The following is a 16,552-nucleotide window of genomic DNA, read 5'->3' on the forward strand; positions in this document are numbered from 1 at the left end:
GCAGATGGTCCAACATCCAAAAAGAGTTGCACATAAACCTGTTAGAGCTGAAGGCGATCCATCTCACGCTCAAAGCTTTTCTGCCACGCATCGCAGGATCATCAGTGTTAGTCAGAACAGACAACACAACAAGCATGTTCTACATCAACAAGCAGGGAGGAACAAGATCCCTCTCCCTCTCAAGAGAAGCTCAGTCTCTCTGGAACTGGCTCACACTGAACAACGTCCGCCTCAGGGCGGAGCACCTGGCTGGGGTCAACAATGCGCTAGTGGACTCTCTCAGCAGGACGGACGACAACTGTCACGAGTGGAAACTCAACCAGACCATACTCGAGGACATCTTCCAACGATGGGGTCGGGCGATCCGAGACTTGTTCGCCACCAATCTGAACGCCAAATGCCAGTTTTACGCCAGTCGATACCCACTCCCGGGGTCGTGGGGAAATGTTCTTTTGATAAGATGGTCTGGGATCTTTGCATACGTTTTTCCCTCCATTCCACTGATTCCCAGGCTCCTCAGGAAAATGAAGACCGAATGCTGCAGGATCATTCTCATAGCCCCCAAGTGGCCCAGGCAGTACTGGTACACGGAGCTCCTACTCCGGTCAGTAGCCAATCCAGTCCGCCTCCCTTGCAACCACAATCTTCTAACGAAGAATCAGGGTCTCATCTTACATCCCGACTCAACTTCACTACACTTGCATGCTTGGCTCCTGAGTACAGAGAGTTCCAAGATATGAACATTGATCAAGAATGTAGACTTAAATTATCTAAGGCACGAGCAGAGAGCACGAACAAGACATACAAACTCAAATGGAAGAGATTCTGTGTTTGGTGCTCTCAGAATAATTTTCACCCATTTCAGATTAATCCTGAGCAAATTCTTTCTTACCTGCTCTCTCTCTCTCCAAAGCTGGTCTTTCCCATGCATCAGTCAAGATTCACCTAGCAGCTATAGCCTCTTACAGACGATCGGCTGACATGCCATCTATCGGCTCATCCAGAGTCATCAAACAGTTTATGAAAGGGCTGTTCCGCACCTTTCCTCCGGTACGCTTACCTCCGCCAGAGTGGCATCTTAATATTGTCCTCTTTCAACTCATGAAAGCTCCTTTTGAACCCATTCATAGGGCGGAGCTCAAGTACATCTCCTGGAAAGTGTCAACCTTGCTCGCTCTCACCTCTACCAGGAGAGTCAGTGATATACAGGCGTTCACTACTAAAGAACCCTTTTTAGTTTTCTCTGAAGACTTCGTTATGCTCCGAACCAATCCCAAATATATTCCCAAGGTTCCATCTTCGTTCCACCTCAATGAACCAGTTATTCTACGAACCTTTTTTCCAAACCCTACTACGATAGCAGAGAAAACTCTCCACTCTTTGGACATCAAACGATGCCTAAAATTTTATCTGCAAAGTACCAAACACATCAGAAAATCAGACCAACTCCTAGTATCTTATTCTCTGGGACTACAGGGAACAGGAGTAACCAAAGCCACTATAGCCCGATGGATTTCTTCGACAATCCAATTTTGTCACACGAAGGCAGGAAAACCCTTGACTAGGCGCCCAAGAGCCCACTCCACAAGAGCAGTTTCCACATCGGCTGCTTTGTTTCAAGGTATTGCCCTTGATAAAATTTGCCAGGCTGCGACATGGAAAACTACGCACTCCTTTACGCAGCACTATTGTTTGGAGTCATCACAAAGAACAGACTCTCTAGTAGGACAAGCTGTGCTACGCCATCTCTTTCATTAAGGTGAGACCTTTCCTTAGTTATAGACATATGGTTTGAAATGCAAATAACCATGTTTCTATTATGCTTCCGTGTGAATATGTAAGGTGTATGTATGTATTTATAGATGTGTGTGTGTATGTATATATATATATATATACATGGATATATATATATATATATATATATATATATATATATGTTTATATCGGTATTTACAGCATGAATTTTAGTATTTATGTACACGTACTTAAAGTATCTGTATTCCTTCGTAACTCACGATCAGAAATGTATGAGTTTACTATGATTATTATTTATATTGGAGATAGTGTCTTCATGCTCGCACCCTCCACCCACGCTGGATACCATGTTTATCAACCATACTGCTGTCTATTCAGATTCAAACATGTGAATTTATGAAAGATCCAATACTGGATAAGAAAACAAGTTACTTACCTGTAACTACAGTTATCCAGTATTGGTATCTTTCATAAATTCACATGCGACCCACCCTCCTCCCCTTTGATGCTCGCATTTCCTCTCAGGTTTTAATTTTCTTGCGCTGGAAAATCTGAGGAAGGGAGCTTCTCTGGAGAAGGTTCTAGAGGGTGCTGGTGCCTGATTGGACAGCAGGCAGGTTTGGGTCCTTTCACAAAAGGACATGGATAGGCTATGTGAGCAATTGCTGGCTCCATTATAGCCTATGGCAAAAATGTTTTATTTGTTATTTATTGCTATTTTATATACCGTGGGACTCCCACTTCGATGACGGGATGATTCAAGCATGTGAATTTATGAAAGATACCAATACTGGATAACTGTAGTTAAAGGTAAGTAACTTGTTTTCTTATCCTTTACAGACCAGTCTACCACCCAAGCCAAGACTACCTCTCAATCCTACACTAGGGGCTTTTATAGAGGTTCCTACAGAGGGAACAATACTGGAGGCAGAGGCAAGACAGCCACTTCTAGAGGCATCTACCTCCACTGCCAATCAATGACTGCCTCCACCTTCCACTGCCACACACCACTCCTGTAGGGGAAAGACTACAGCATTTTACCCACAATGGTCAGATACCATCACCGAACAGTGGGTTCTTTCCATTATCCAAAATAGTTACTGTCTGGAGCTCATTTCCACTCCAGCAAACATACCCCCTCGTATGCAGACTTTCACAAGAACATCTCACTCTTCTCAAAGAGGAAGTACAATCTCTTCTCCTCAAAGCAGCTATAGAGCCAGTGTTGTTTAAACATCAAGGTGCGAAGTATACTCCCTATACTTTCTTATGCCCAAAAAAGACAGCTCACTCATGCCAATTCTAGAACTGTTAATCCACTATATTCTGTCAGCATTTCCATATGGTCTTTCTTCAATATGTCATTCTCTTTCTCCAACAGGGCGACTGTCTGACAGCATTAGATCTATAAACGTGTATTTGCACATTTTCATCCATCCAGCACACTGCACATACCTCAGATTCACTGTAGCAGGAAAACATTACCAGTTCAAGGACTTTCCTTTTGGGGTCACAATCGTTTACAAAGTATTCACCATGTGTCTTGCGGTAGTTGCCGCACACCTTGGAAGACAACACATTCATGTCTTCCCTTACTTGGACAACTGACTTTTCAAAGCTAGCACCTTACAACAATGTCAACATCATACTCGACTCGCAATCAATCTCTTAAACATTCTGGGATTCACAATCAAATCTCAAATCCCATCTCCAGCCGCTTTAGATACAACCTTATCTAGGCTCTGTTATCAATACACAGTTAGGGCTAGCGTTCCCCACCTCAGCCCGTGTTCAAACTTTCACTCATTGATTTCTCAGTTAACAGAAAACCAGTCATACACAGTGAGTACTTTAATGTACCTCCTAGGGATGATGGCATCGTACCTCATGCCAGACTTCACATGCATCCCTTTCAACAGTATCTTTCTCGTCAATTTTCTCAGGCAGATGATCTAGTGTATTTGGACCACCATGCTCATCGCTCTCTGAAATGGTGGAAGAACACAAACCTTATGAAAAAGCTGCCCTTTTGGGACCCTGTGGCTCAGGCCATTCTAACTACAGACTCATCACAGACTGATTGGGGAGCTCATCTTCACAACCTCACAGTGAAAGGCTTAGGAAATATCACTCAACAGTCCTTCCACATCACTCACCTTGAATTGCACGCTGTCTTCGTAGCAGTGAAGGTGTTTCTTCCATACTTGCAACTCAAAGTACTGCTAATACGTACAGACAATGACTGCCATGTACTATCTTCAAAAACATGGGGGACACGTTAATTTCAGCTGTCCCATCTTGCACAGACATTATGGAAATGGGCAATTCCTCACATATTCACATAGTGGCGTAGTATCTCCCAGAAATGGGCAATCATTTAGCTGACCTACTCGGAAGGAAGCAACAAGTCCACGAATGGGAACTCCACCCACATGTCCTACAACAGTACTACTTTCTAAAGTGAGGAACAAAACAACTCAAATACACCCTTTTGCCACTGTGCAAATCTCAAAATGCCAAAACGGTGCATCTAGGTACCCTCACCCTCAGTCCAAGGGCAATGCTCTATGGATGAGTTGGTTAGGGACATTTGCTTACGCTCTTCCGTCCCTCCCCCTCATTCCTTTTCTAGTTCGGAAACTCAAACACTCTTCCCTCACCATGATACTTGAAGCTCCCATGTGGGCACTTCACCCATAGTTCACAACACTTCTTAATATCTCACTAGTTCCACATCAGAAGCTCCTCAACAGGCTTGACCTTCTAACACAGAATCAAGGACAAATAAGACATCCAGACCCCAAGTGACTCAGCCTAGCAATATGGCTCCTGAGGTCATAGAATTTGGATATTTACAACTACTGCAAGAATGTATGGACATTCTTTTTAAAAAAAGCACATAGACCCACAACTACTTTCAGGCTTTAACCCTGGAAGAACCATACTTTCAGATTCACAAAGAAAATGTAGTTCTTCAAACTAATCCTAAATTCCTGCCAAAAGTAGTTTCCCACTTTCATATCAAGCTGTGCTTTGGGTTAAGTCATTGCTTACTCTGAGTATCTGTCGTAAAATTACTTTTTTTGGTTCCCCAGTCATAAAGGACTTTCGGGAAGGTTTGTGTCCAGTTTTTCTGTCTGCCAGGGTATCATCATCTAGGCATGCATTATCTTTGAAATTCGTTTTAAAAATGAGAAATGTCCTTATTTAAATGTGAACTGGCACTATGTATATAGGTGGAGAGATATCCCACTATTTAAGAATTAAATGAGAATGGCATGTTGTAGAACTAGGTTTGTAATTAAGCTGTCCATGAGATATCATAAGCCCCTTCCCTGTGCCTGTCTTCAACGTTCTCTAATAGTTGTATTGAAGTTCTTCAAGCATAACCTGTAGTCAGTGCTTTGCTGGAGAACTCAGTACTATAAATTATTTTGAGGGTTAAATGTAAACCAGTGAATACAAGGGCAATGCATCGCTGAGACTGTGGTCTTCCATCACCTCCAGTGTGATATATCACCCACTTGTTCCTTCATATGAACCAACACTTATCCAAAATATGCATTATATAGTGTTTATGAAGTGTAACGCTTATCAACAAATTCACGTAATTTTATAGATGCTGATAAAATACTCAACTGGCTTAGGGTTTGACAGAAAACTGAAGGCACAGGTTTCAGTTCTTTTGAAGCCCTCAGCTTTTTTGCTTAGTCATTGAAATGAGTGTCTAACATTACAACTAAGAATAATTTTGCTTGTGATGTGAACATTGAAATAATATATTGGTATAAATAACTCTGGTTTCCCAGCTCAGCAAAGTATTCATTTTTTTTCATTTGAGATGATCCTTCAGCAGATAATACAGAGAAACTACCTAAATCTTCAAGCAGTTTTTTAAGGAAGGTAAAATTGAGCAAGAGTCAAGCACACTGCGAGAAGCTACAGATACCTAGAAGATCATCACGGTTATCTTCCTGCTCTATGCCGGAGATGACTGAAGTACTGCATCTTCCAGCAAAGGTTGAGTCTTTGAAAGAACATGCTTCCATTACTCCGGAATCTCCACAAGGTGGGTAGCTAGCTTCTTTACATCCAAGTTATAACGTAATAAATATGAACTTTTTATTTTTTTACTTTGTACTCCGCGCTTCTCCATACTTCATTGAAAATGTTACTTTGACATATCTGATTGTTAATCGTGTAGCTCTTTCTTCAGCATGTTATGTCATTTAATAAATAAATTTAACTTAGCATTGTTTAACTACTATTTTTTTTTTTTTTGAGGAACTGCCTGTCACTACATTCACACTCTTTGAAATTGCTCTCTCGGACATTTATTCGAATGCATGCGTTATATGCGTGCCTGGTTTTATGTGGGGAGTCTCATAATGCCATCTGTGCCAGCACGTACTACTTCTCTTCATTCTCTTCACAAAATGTAAATGGGTAAGGCAGGAAAGAAAGAGCAAGGTAAACAATATACAATTAAGAACAGATTATGGAATAAGTAATCATTACTTCTGCAGGAGCAGAGCTGCCCTCACTTTTCCGTTACATGGAACGTGTCCCTGTCTCCTTTCTGTGGGCAGAACCAGATAGATTGCTTATGAGGAGAGAAGCATCTCTATCACTTGCAGAGCAATAGAGAGGCTTCCAGGTGTTGGAGAGGCAGCCTAAATGGTAGAGGCTGTGGATTTAGAGTATAGTCCTCGCTATTGAGAGGACCCATACGTCTTTGATTATCTTGCTCCATTGGTGGAATTAGAAAGAAAAAGTAAACCCCACGGTTGTAAACCTAGCCTCCTGGAATAGAGCAGAAAGATGCAGATTTTCCACAAAAACATCATTAGGACTACCTGTCCCCCAATGAGGCTTGGTGCTTGGCTACATCCTCACAATTTTTTGTTTCCTCTTAGTCTACTTGTTTATGAAGCAAGAGGAGGTGTAGCTCAGGTATTTAGCTGACAAGAGTTCAGAGCCTTTAAAGAATGGAAGGCTATTATTACCACCTGAAACAGAAGGATATCTGGCCGGTATTGCTGAGATTGAGCTTAATGATTTGGGATATCTGTGCTAGCCTTGTTATTCTGAAGGATCTTTTAAGTTATGGGGTTGAAGAAGTTCTTCCTATCGAAGTGGAACACATTAACATTTTCCCTCCTGCATCTTCTGCTTCAGCTGCAATGATTCAAAGGCTATGATGGCTGCAGCTTAAACAAATTAGTGTTTGTTGTCTTGGCAGCTGTATCAGTGAGGACCAGAATATCTGCTATTTCTATTCCCCACAGTTATTCCCAGATAGAGCATAAACGGTTCTTCCTAGAAATTCCTAGATATAGTCCAACAGAATAAAGACATAACATTTAAACTTGTGTATGAGATGAAGGAGGTAGGTGGCCATAATGACTTTCTCTTGGTGTGGTTAGAGGCAGGACACCTGAGGTGTTATCATGAGTCTTCAGACAATTTGCCTTTGTAGTCTGTGTGGGAAGACATTACTTTACCTATAAGGAAAGCTGTTATAAGCATTACAGATTGAGCTGGAGGATTCCCTGAAGTCAAAGCTAGGCAGTCTATGAAGGCCCAGGCTGGATGTCCGATGTTTTGGAAGTCATAAGCCTGGAGAGATACTTCTTACACACCTCGTAGCCAAGCTTCTGGTATAAACTCGGTATAAACTCTTGTACTTTTGCGACAATGCTAGTATTGCAGTGGACACTGCTTCCTAAGCTTCCCTGAGCCCACCAAATGGCAGAGTCTGGGGAGGTGTGTGGTTGCTAGTGATCATCACTACTGCTCCTTTTTCTCCTGCAGTGGTCTTATTCAGTGGTTACCCTGATCAGTTGTCAATGTGTCACCCATTGCTGTTGGTTATTAGCTCCCGGTGCTAAAGGGTTTTTCTCATTTCATTTCTCTTGCTGAGGCTTAACGTTGTTCCTCTTTAGAAGCTACCCTTCTCAAAATATTGATTGGCTCTGACTCAAACCTGAATTGGTTGATGTGTTTCCACCTTCTCAGGCCTGAATACCTGGGGATAAAACAGTTAAATGATTGGTCAAATAGGCGTCAGTAGCTGAAGTGCCAGTCAACTGAATTAGCAGGGTGCCCTGTCTGCTGTGGCATAGGGAAGGTGACTGTTGAGGCCTTTCGCACTCAGCATGTTCTGGCAGTGCCACAAACTTTAAAAGTTAAACACTAGCCCCTCTTCTCTTGACTAGGCTCTGCCTAAGCATCTTTTCATCCTTGGTTGTTCATAAAGGTGAATGTATAGAAATGCTGTACGATTATTGGTGCTGTGTCTGAGTGCTCTCTCCCTATTTCCCGATGCAGTGATCAGGTGAGCTTGTTCCTCGTTCAGTAGTCTCTTCTTGTAAGGGGATTCAGTCAGTGACTCAACCAAATAAAAGAAATCCGGTGTCGGAATGGATTCTTGTCTAGATATGTCTATCCAAGGAGAAGCAGGTATGTGGTATTGTTTGGTTGTCCCTGAACCACAACTGCATGCAAGTGGATGTTGATGCTGTGATTGCTCTTGATTCACTACATCTGCCTGGTCGGAATTAGGGTCACAGATATCTCCATCTGCTCAACAATAACTAAAAGCCGGTGCTGCTTGTACGGCAGCAGCAGGGCGGGCAGCCGCTGAAGATTGGTGCTTGGGGAGACGAACCCTTACACATCGGCATGTTCCTTTCTTTGATCTAGTACCTTGTTTCCACATTTTTTCCAAACTTTAATTGTTTGACCTTCGCAAAAAAAAAAAAAAAGGATGGAGACCGTGATAAAGATGCTGCAGGCATACCTTAATCCCAGAAAGGATGCACTGATGACAGACCAATGACACGATGAGCAAAAGAAAGAATGTTTACTAGAGGTTTCTGTAGAAAAACAAAATTACTTACAATTCTTGTATACTGACCACCCTTCCTCCACTACCCTCAACTGTTAGGTTGAAATTTTCCTTCAGCTGGCAAGCAGAGGCTGTTGGTTGCGTAGGCTAATTCTTTTTTGTTTGCTATAGTTCTGAAAAGAAACCCTGTGCCACCCACTGGAGTACAATTTTGAAAGCTGCAACAATGATCTAATGAAGGCCCCTCTGGCACCAAAAAGTCCCTAATGAAGCATCTTTATGCATCATGGAACAAACAAACCTTTACACTGTCACATATACTCCACAGTGTTCATAACGTCAAGATGACACCACTGTTGCCCCTCCAGATTTAGGTAGGTCATCCTAATTTTAAGCACTCACAATAGCATGTAGAAACTTGCTTAGGCCTGGTTTCCATACTTTCCTAAGTTGGCCTTGAGAATAGTTCTAATTTTTGCAGCACTCAAACTGCCTTAATCGGCGCAGGCAAAACTCAACTTGAAAACAGCCGCAGTAAGCATTTACCTGATAGACTTCTAGATGCAGATTCCTTACCTTAGAATTTCCCCCAGGCGTCAGACTGGATCGGGAGATTTTTGTTTGAGCAATACCCTTGGTTGTCGGTAGGTGGCGTTGGTCGACTCCACGAGCATCGTTGGTGTCATAGTCGCTGTGATGACGTCAGGAGTAGCATATAGACGCTGCCTTTGCGCAGTGCCATCAGTTCTCTTCTTTCCACGCTTATCCGGAGAAGAGCTACCCTGGTCTCTTATTGACCGACTTCGACCGTTTTGTCGAGTTTTGGTGAGAAAACAAGGATGTCCTCGAAGACCGGTTTCAAGCAGTGCGAGGAGTGTCATCATACGATGTCAGTGACGGATCCTCATCGGGTTTGTCTGTGGTGTCTCAAGCGCGACCACGACCCGAAGTCGTGCTCAGAGTGCCGGGTCAGGCACCTGAAGGCTTTGAGGGAGCGGTCCCTAAAGCTCATGGCGGCCCGGCACTCATCTACGCATAAGTCCCAGTCTCGTTTGAGAGGAAGGTCTCGAGACCGGTCGCAGAGCCATCACCACTCGTCTTCTTCCAAATCCTCAAGTCAAGGTAAGAAGATGAAGTCAAAGAGATCCAATCGCTCTCCGACTCTGCCCTGTCGCTCGGCTGACACTGGAGGAGCATCCACACACAAGGCCTCTGTCCTAGAAGCATGTGTCTGGGTCGGCTCCGCACTTCCCTGAGTTTCCAGAAGCCAGAGCGACCCCCACCGAGCTTAAAGAATTTTATGAGGCAATGCGCCTCATCTTTGGGTGGATTGACCCCGATAAGGTGCCTTCGGGCCCAAGGGGTTCGGATGAGGGACCTTTGGGTTCCGTGCCGGCGGCTTTGGGTCCGGCCACCGAGGTCACCTCCGATGTGGGGTTCAGGAAATGAGAAATGTTTAATTTAAAGATGGTCATGGAAATTGTTAGGGCTGTTTGAAGGTAGAGGTAGAAAAATGGATTGACCACGCCAGTACTCACCAGAGCTTAATACCTTCCAGTGACATGAGGTGAGTTTTTTCTGTAGAAATCACTCCCTACTAGTGTTGTTTTAGTGTATTTGAATTAAGGTGTTAAAGCCACAAATGTTCTTATTAGTTATGACTGAGAACATAGCGAGGGTATTGCAGAAATTTGTTGGTTATCTAGGCACTTTGAGGTGATACATAAGTGCCAGCAGACAAGTCCCATCTAAACTTCCATTCAGTGTGTGCTGCTAAAAGCCCCTGTCGAACTCCTCCTACCTTACATCTCCCCAGTGCCTACACTCAGTTTGTAAGGCAAAAATGAAAAATCGTTTTAACAGAAGAGCTTTATGCAAAAATGTATGGGGAGCCTAAGGGAAAACATCAGAGAAGAAATTAAATTTCTTGCTCTAAAAGTGTAACTCTGTTGCCTGAGGCATTGATGCTAGGCCAGTCAAAGTTCTGAATGTGTAGTAGAACTTGTAATAGATGTCAGTTCTCTTGAGGATGGCTTGAGGAAAAGTACTTGAGTCTGTGCAAACAAGACAACATCAGAGCTTCATTATAAGTTCTTCACTGGCTACCCACTGATTCAAGGATCACATTTATGGTCCACTACATTTCTGTGAATAGCAGTAATGCCACTGTACATCTGAAAGTCATTCCCAACTTTGTATCCCACATTTGTATGGCAGTTTCCACTCTCACCACTCTGAAGCCAGACATTAGGTTGTACATGCAAGATATGGCCTGAGCATGGTAAGAGAAAGGGGATTTACTACAATACTACATTCTGAATCTGCTGTTCATCTGATCTGAGAAGGAGGGATAGCTTTTCTGAAATGTTCTTGAATCTAAAATATGAATATAAATCTAGCAGGAGTTTAGTACATAGTTCCTTAAGCTGAGGCAGACTAAGGAAAGTTCCTCCGGATACATGCCACCTTGTACTTTGAAAAGACCAGTAAAAAGGATTTGCCACCAGAAGCTCCAGTGAATACTAAACTGCAGAACCCATTTGTTGTCTGAAGCCAAGCCCTTACTGTACATATCACCTTGTTACACAGTTCATTGGGGGCTCAGAGGGAAACCATGAGAAGGCAAATTGGGCCTGTGTAACCTGGAAGTAGTGTTTCTTCCCTGGGAGCGAAAACCCACTGCTTTCACACTGCAGTCTCTCATTGTGTCCCTGTTCAAACAAAGCTGGGTTATTGCACACACCAGTTTTGTCAACAAACTTTGTTGTTCATGAACTTCCTAGTCAAGATTGGGATACTGACTGTCTGGGAAGGACCTCCATCTTAGTGAGAGGGATCATGCCCTCCGTTGATAGTGAGAGGTTTACCCATAACTGTGTCCTGCAGTCTGGTAATCACTGGTCCTCAGTATTATTTCCAGATCTTCATGAATTTAAGTCACCATGTTGTGCACAGAGCAGCCCTTCACTGCAGAAGAGAAGTCCAGAATCAGCTCAGCTGTGATAGAACTCAGGGGAAAGAAATGTACTCACTCCAGTTAATCTCCAAAGTCCATATTACCCCAAACCTAACAATGTTTTAAGTACTAGAGCTATACTTAACTTTCTTTTCTTTAAAAATAATATTTGCATAGTGGCACACTAAATATCTGCGGCCTCTCAATTGTAGAACTCTGCAGGACTGGTACTGCATGAGGACACAGGCTAGAGATTCTAGTGCATGTCTAGTTCCATATGATATCCCAGTATCTCACAGTTTACTTTGATTGAATCTAACCTGGTCCCTGGGTGTTGAATATATAAGTGAAATCCATGCTATGTTCTCTCACCTCACCCACTTCTCCTGAGGGTCGCAAACATGAAGGGCCATTCCAGTGAGTCAAATGATTTCTGTGCTTCTACTAGCACCATGTAGAGTGGCCTGGTGAAAACACACATTCATCTGGTGACTTTGGGCCCTTCATATATGATGGATATCTTGCAGCCATAATTTTTGTTAGTGTCTTTTGTATCTGTATTGGTTAGGTAGAGCTTTCTGCATCTCGAACATGAGGATGGCCATTTACAAGGTTTAATTAAATTATAATTGCCTCCCTCAGCACTGAAATCCCAGCCATTCTTGCAGCTTCACACATCTAGAAGATGTGGGGTCAGTATCTCTCCATGTTCTTTGCAGAATTTGATAGTTACTGTTGGACTTGGCCCTTTCTGCAGGGTCATACTCAGACTTTTTGCCTTTGCCTTCCACTTTTTACTGTATTTGTTTCTGTTGGCTTTAAGACTCTGCCCAGTTTAATACTGCTATCCAGTGCTAAAGTACTGGTGCTCTCTCCTTAAAACATGGTAGAATTGGCGTAAACCTAATTGTAATATTTAATGTACTTGTAGGTCCCTTGTAACGTGGTACTGCCTGTAACATGATCTGTAAATTAAATGCTACTCGTGGACCTGCACAATCCCTGTGGTTAGTCTGGAGAGAGGTTTGTGAAGGCAGGGTATCTGTGCACTTCAAAGGCATGCATCTAGAAGCTTGTCCTCACTTCAAAGGTACTACTGGGTATAAATACTGACCCTCAGACACCAACTCTTTAGTACACTTACGGACCTGTGGATACCCTGCCAGGGAAAAGGACTTCTGTGCTGGTGAAAGGACTGCCACTTTGTTGGGCTTCTGGCTTGCTAGATTGCTGCATTGCTGACCTCCTGCCTGAATTAGGATTGGACACACACCTGAACCCAGGACTCTGTGTCGCCAAGTGCTAGTTTGCTGACCTCCTATTTAGAGCCACAGGGACATACCCGGTTCTCTACCACCTGAACCAGCACCCAGATCCAGCTGGAGCAAGCCTGCGACCCTCAAGTGGTGCCTCTCAGTTCCTGGACTCTTGGAGTGACCTCAGAGGCTGGATTGAAGTTCTGGGCTGTTCATGAACATGGATAGGCCTATTGGCTCGGACACCTTGTCACTCCCCATGAGCGCAAAGTTCCATCAGCTGGACCATTTGCATTACAGCATCAACTGCTCACAGGGAGCACCATTTCAAAGTACCGGCCTGACCGCTCGCAACAACAGATCTTTGCGCTAAAGCAAAGCCTGTCTGCTATGCCAGGTCTGCTTTTCGTGGTAAATTTGGCAATGCTTCCCTGCGCCTCACAGTCCTCCACCGCAAACGGGACTGTCCGCACTGGACTGAGAAGGTAACGTCTGAGCTGAACTAACCTGGTCCTTGTATCTGACCCACGCTCCATCGCCGTTGGCCTTAACTTGTAACTTTCTCTCAGTCTTGCACGACCAGAAAGTCCCAGGTGACACTGTGACCATTTTGGGATTATCCACACTGAAATCTTTATAATTGCTTTTCTCCGTATCTACTAGTTAGATTTCTTTCGTTTTGGTCTTGTTTTATTTCTTAAAAATCGCTCTTACTAACTTGGTGTGGGATGCTTTTTATTTGGTGTTTTTTTTACTTTATTACTGTTTGAAGTGTTGAACAAATACTTTACACGTTGCCTCTAAGTTAAGCATGGTTGCTGTGTGCCAAGCTACTAGAGGTTTGTGCATAGGTAAATTTAGGGTTGGCTTGTGCCTCACACTGACAAGGATTGTGGTTGCTGCTTGACCAGGGCTCACACCCCATTCAATCAACGACCCACTTTTATACAGTTTGGCAATCACTGTCTGCCACCTTGTCCCCAGCCATTGATTTGATAGTGATCTTAATCTCAGTAATATCAGGTGTATTAATAACTCTTAGTCATGGTGTTCCAGCAAGGCCTGTTTAGCCTATTCTAGATATCCATTTATGTAAATACCAGATGCAGTGCTTCGGATCTTATGTATAACAGTTAGGAAAGGCTGTCTGTATGTTTGATGAAGCCCTATCGAATGTTGCTGTTTCATCTTTTATTTCAAGTATCTTTTGTAAAGGCCATTGCAGTTTTATTAACCTGGCTGAGGTCCTACCTGGGCGCTCTCCCTCCCGATATCATCTGGCGGCAACTTGTTTGTTTAGGTATTTGACCTCTAATATTGACTTTCTCCAGAACTTCTAATGCCCTGTTCCATCTCCCCTTGTCGCCGGCAGATGTGGGTTAATATACATTTTTTTTCTAATTGTCTGTGTATTAAGTTAACTTTGTGTTTGGTCTAGTGTGGTGTGGATATATTTAAGTACTCCAGCATGCTTTGCTCTGCTGATACTCCTTTAAAAGCATCCCGTTGGTGCAGAGAATACTTGATGGCTTGTCCAATTGCTTCTTCTAAATACAGAGTTGAGAGCGCCCCGAATAGGCAACAACATAATCTTAATTTGTTACCAACCAGTGGCAGAATCAAGTCTAAGGTGATGGAAGAGTGTTCAGACAATGTACCGACCCACACTGATGCTGGAGCCAGGCAAGACTGCCGCTCTTGCTATACCATCCCTTTTAAGTTGCTGGCGCTCATGATTAAGTTGAAGCCTGGCAAGGTGCCATCTACTGTTTGGCCAAAGCTTCCTTCAATACTGAAGTCACTCTTAAGGCATCTTAAGGCATCAACTTCAGAAGAAATTATTTTTGTTGTGACAACGTTAAGGCAAACATCAGTGTTGTTCTCCTTTTGCAGAGCACCTTCTGAGGGCACAGATTCTCCTGGATGAGAATAAACTGATTCAGACATCCTTGTAGTGCCCGATGAAGACTAATGTAGAACAGATGATGATTAGAAAGCTGTTAATATCTTTCTCCTATTATACTGATGCTGACTTATATGTGGGCTTAAATATGTGAGTGTACTGGAACAGAAGAGGACATTACTTAGCCTAAGTATCCAGAATGGTCAACTGTAAAGGATAACACTTTGACTGACATCTTGTAGCCTATGCCTTTGGGTTTACTTAGTCCTTGCTTCCATTTAACAGTGCCTGTTACCTCATGGTGACATGATTTGGACCTTGCTCTGCTCCACCATCAATTTGCCCTATTACTGTGTGACACTGACATGCACCAGGAGATATGATAATTTTGTTCCAAGTCTCACGCTTCCAGCGGTAAACGTGCAGTCTTTGGAAGCTGCTTCTTTGTTGCAAAGAAGTAGCTGGTTTTGAACCAGACCGCTGTTCACAGGAGTTTCTTGGTCCTTCGGTCCAGGGCAGTCCTCTGAGGCTTCAGAGGTCTCAGGTCCCTGTTGGATGCGTTGGTGGTTGCAGGTTTTCGAAGTTGGAGACAGGCCGGTAGGGCTGGGGCCAAAGCAGTTGTCGTCTTTCTCCTTCTCTGCAGGCTTGTAGGTCAGCAGTCCTTCTTGTTTCTTCAGGTTACAGGAATCTAGTTTCCTAGGTTCTGGGGAGCCCCTAAATACTGAATTTAGGGGTGTGTTTAGGTCTGTGAGGGCAGGAGCCAATGGCTACTGTTCTTGAGGGTGGCTACACCCTCTTTGTGAATCCTCCCTGTGGGGGGAGGAGGGCACATCCCTAATCCTATTGGGGGAATCCTCCAAACTCAAGATGGAGGATTTCTCAAGGCAGGGGTCACCTCAGCTCAGGACACCTTAGGGGCTTCCCTGACTGGTGGGTGACTCTTCCTTGTTTTTCTCATTATCTCCTCCAGCCTTGCCGCCAAAAGTGGGGGCAGTGGCCGGAGGGGCGGGCATCTCCACTAGCTGGGATGCCCTAGGGTGCTGCAACAAAATGGGTGACCCTTTGAGGCTCACCGCCAGGTGTTACAGTTCCTGCAGGGGAAGGTGTGAAGCACCTCCACCCAGTACAGGGTTTGTTCCTGGCCACAGAGTGACAAAGGCACTCTCCCCATGTGGCCAGCAACATGTCTGATGTGTGGCAGGCTGGCAGAAACAGGCCAGCATACACGAGAAGTCGGATTGGTATTCAGGAGGCATCTCTAAGATGCCCTCTGAGTGTATGTTACAATAAATTGCACACTGGCATCAGTGTGCATTTGTTTTGCTGAGAAGTTTGATACCAAACTTCCCAGATTTCAGTGTAGCCATTATGGAACTGTGGAGTTTGTGTTTGACAGACTCCCAGACCATATACTCTTATGGCTACCCTGCACTTAAAATGTCTAAGATTTTGCTTAGACACTGTAGGGGCATAGTGCTCATGCACATATGCCCTCACCTGTGGTATAGTGCATCCTGCCTTAGGGCTTTAAGGCCTGCTAGAGGGGTGACGTACCTATGCCACATGCAGTGTGAGGTTGGCATGGCACTCTGAGAGGAGTGCCATGTCGACTTAGTCTTTTTCTCTCCACCAGCACACACAAGCTGTGTGGCAGTGTGCATGTGCTGAGTGAGGGGTCCCCAGGGTGGCATAAGACATGCTGCAGCCCTTCGAGACCTTCCGTGGCCACAGGGCCCTTGGTACCATGGGTCCCTTTTACAAGGGACTTAACTGTGTGCCAGGGCTGTGCCGATTGTGGAAACAAAGGTACAGTTTTAGGGAAAAAACACTGG

At 44.0% G+C, this 16,552-nt stretch overlaps 1 protein-coding gene across 7 annotated transcripts in view; it reads left to right on the forward strand.

Moving 5' to 3' along the window:
* The window catches only part of PHF20 (PHD finger protein 20), a 1,394,195-nt gene that overhangs the window by 407,407 nt on the left and 970,236 nt on the right, over nt 1–16,552 (forward strand). For 5 of the 7 annotated variants that reach the window (XM_069243878.1, XM_069243882.1, XM_069243883.1 and 2 more), the window contains one exon: nt 5,597–5,824. In XM_069243878.1, coding sequence (XP_069099979.1) covers nt 5,597–5,824 — 228 coding nt within the window. The remainder of the gene's footprint in view (nt 1–5,596; nt 5,825–16,552) is intronic. The other 2 variants (XM_069243880.1, XM_069243881.1) reach the window with 2 other exon arrangements.

Source organism: Pleurodeles waltl, chromosome 7, assembly GCF_031143425.1.
Source record: "Pleurodeles waltl isolate 20211129_DDA chromosome 7, aPleWal1.hap1.20221129, whole genome shotgun sequence".
NCBI lineage: Eukaryota > Metazoa > Chordata > Amphibia > Caudata > Salamandridae > Pleurodeles > Pleurodeles waltl.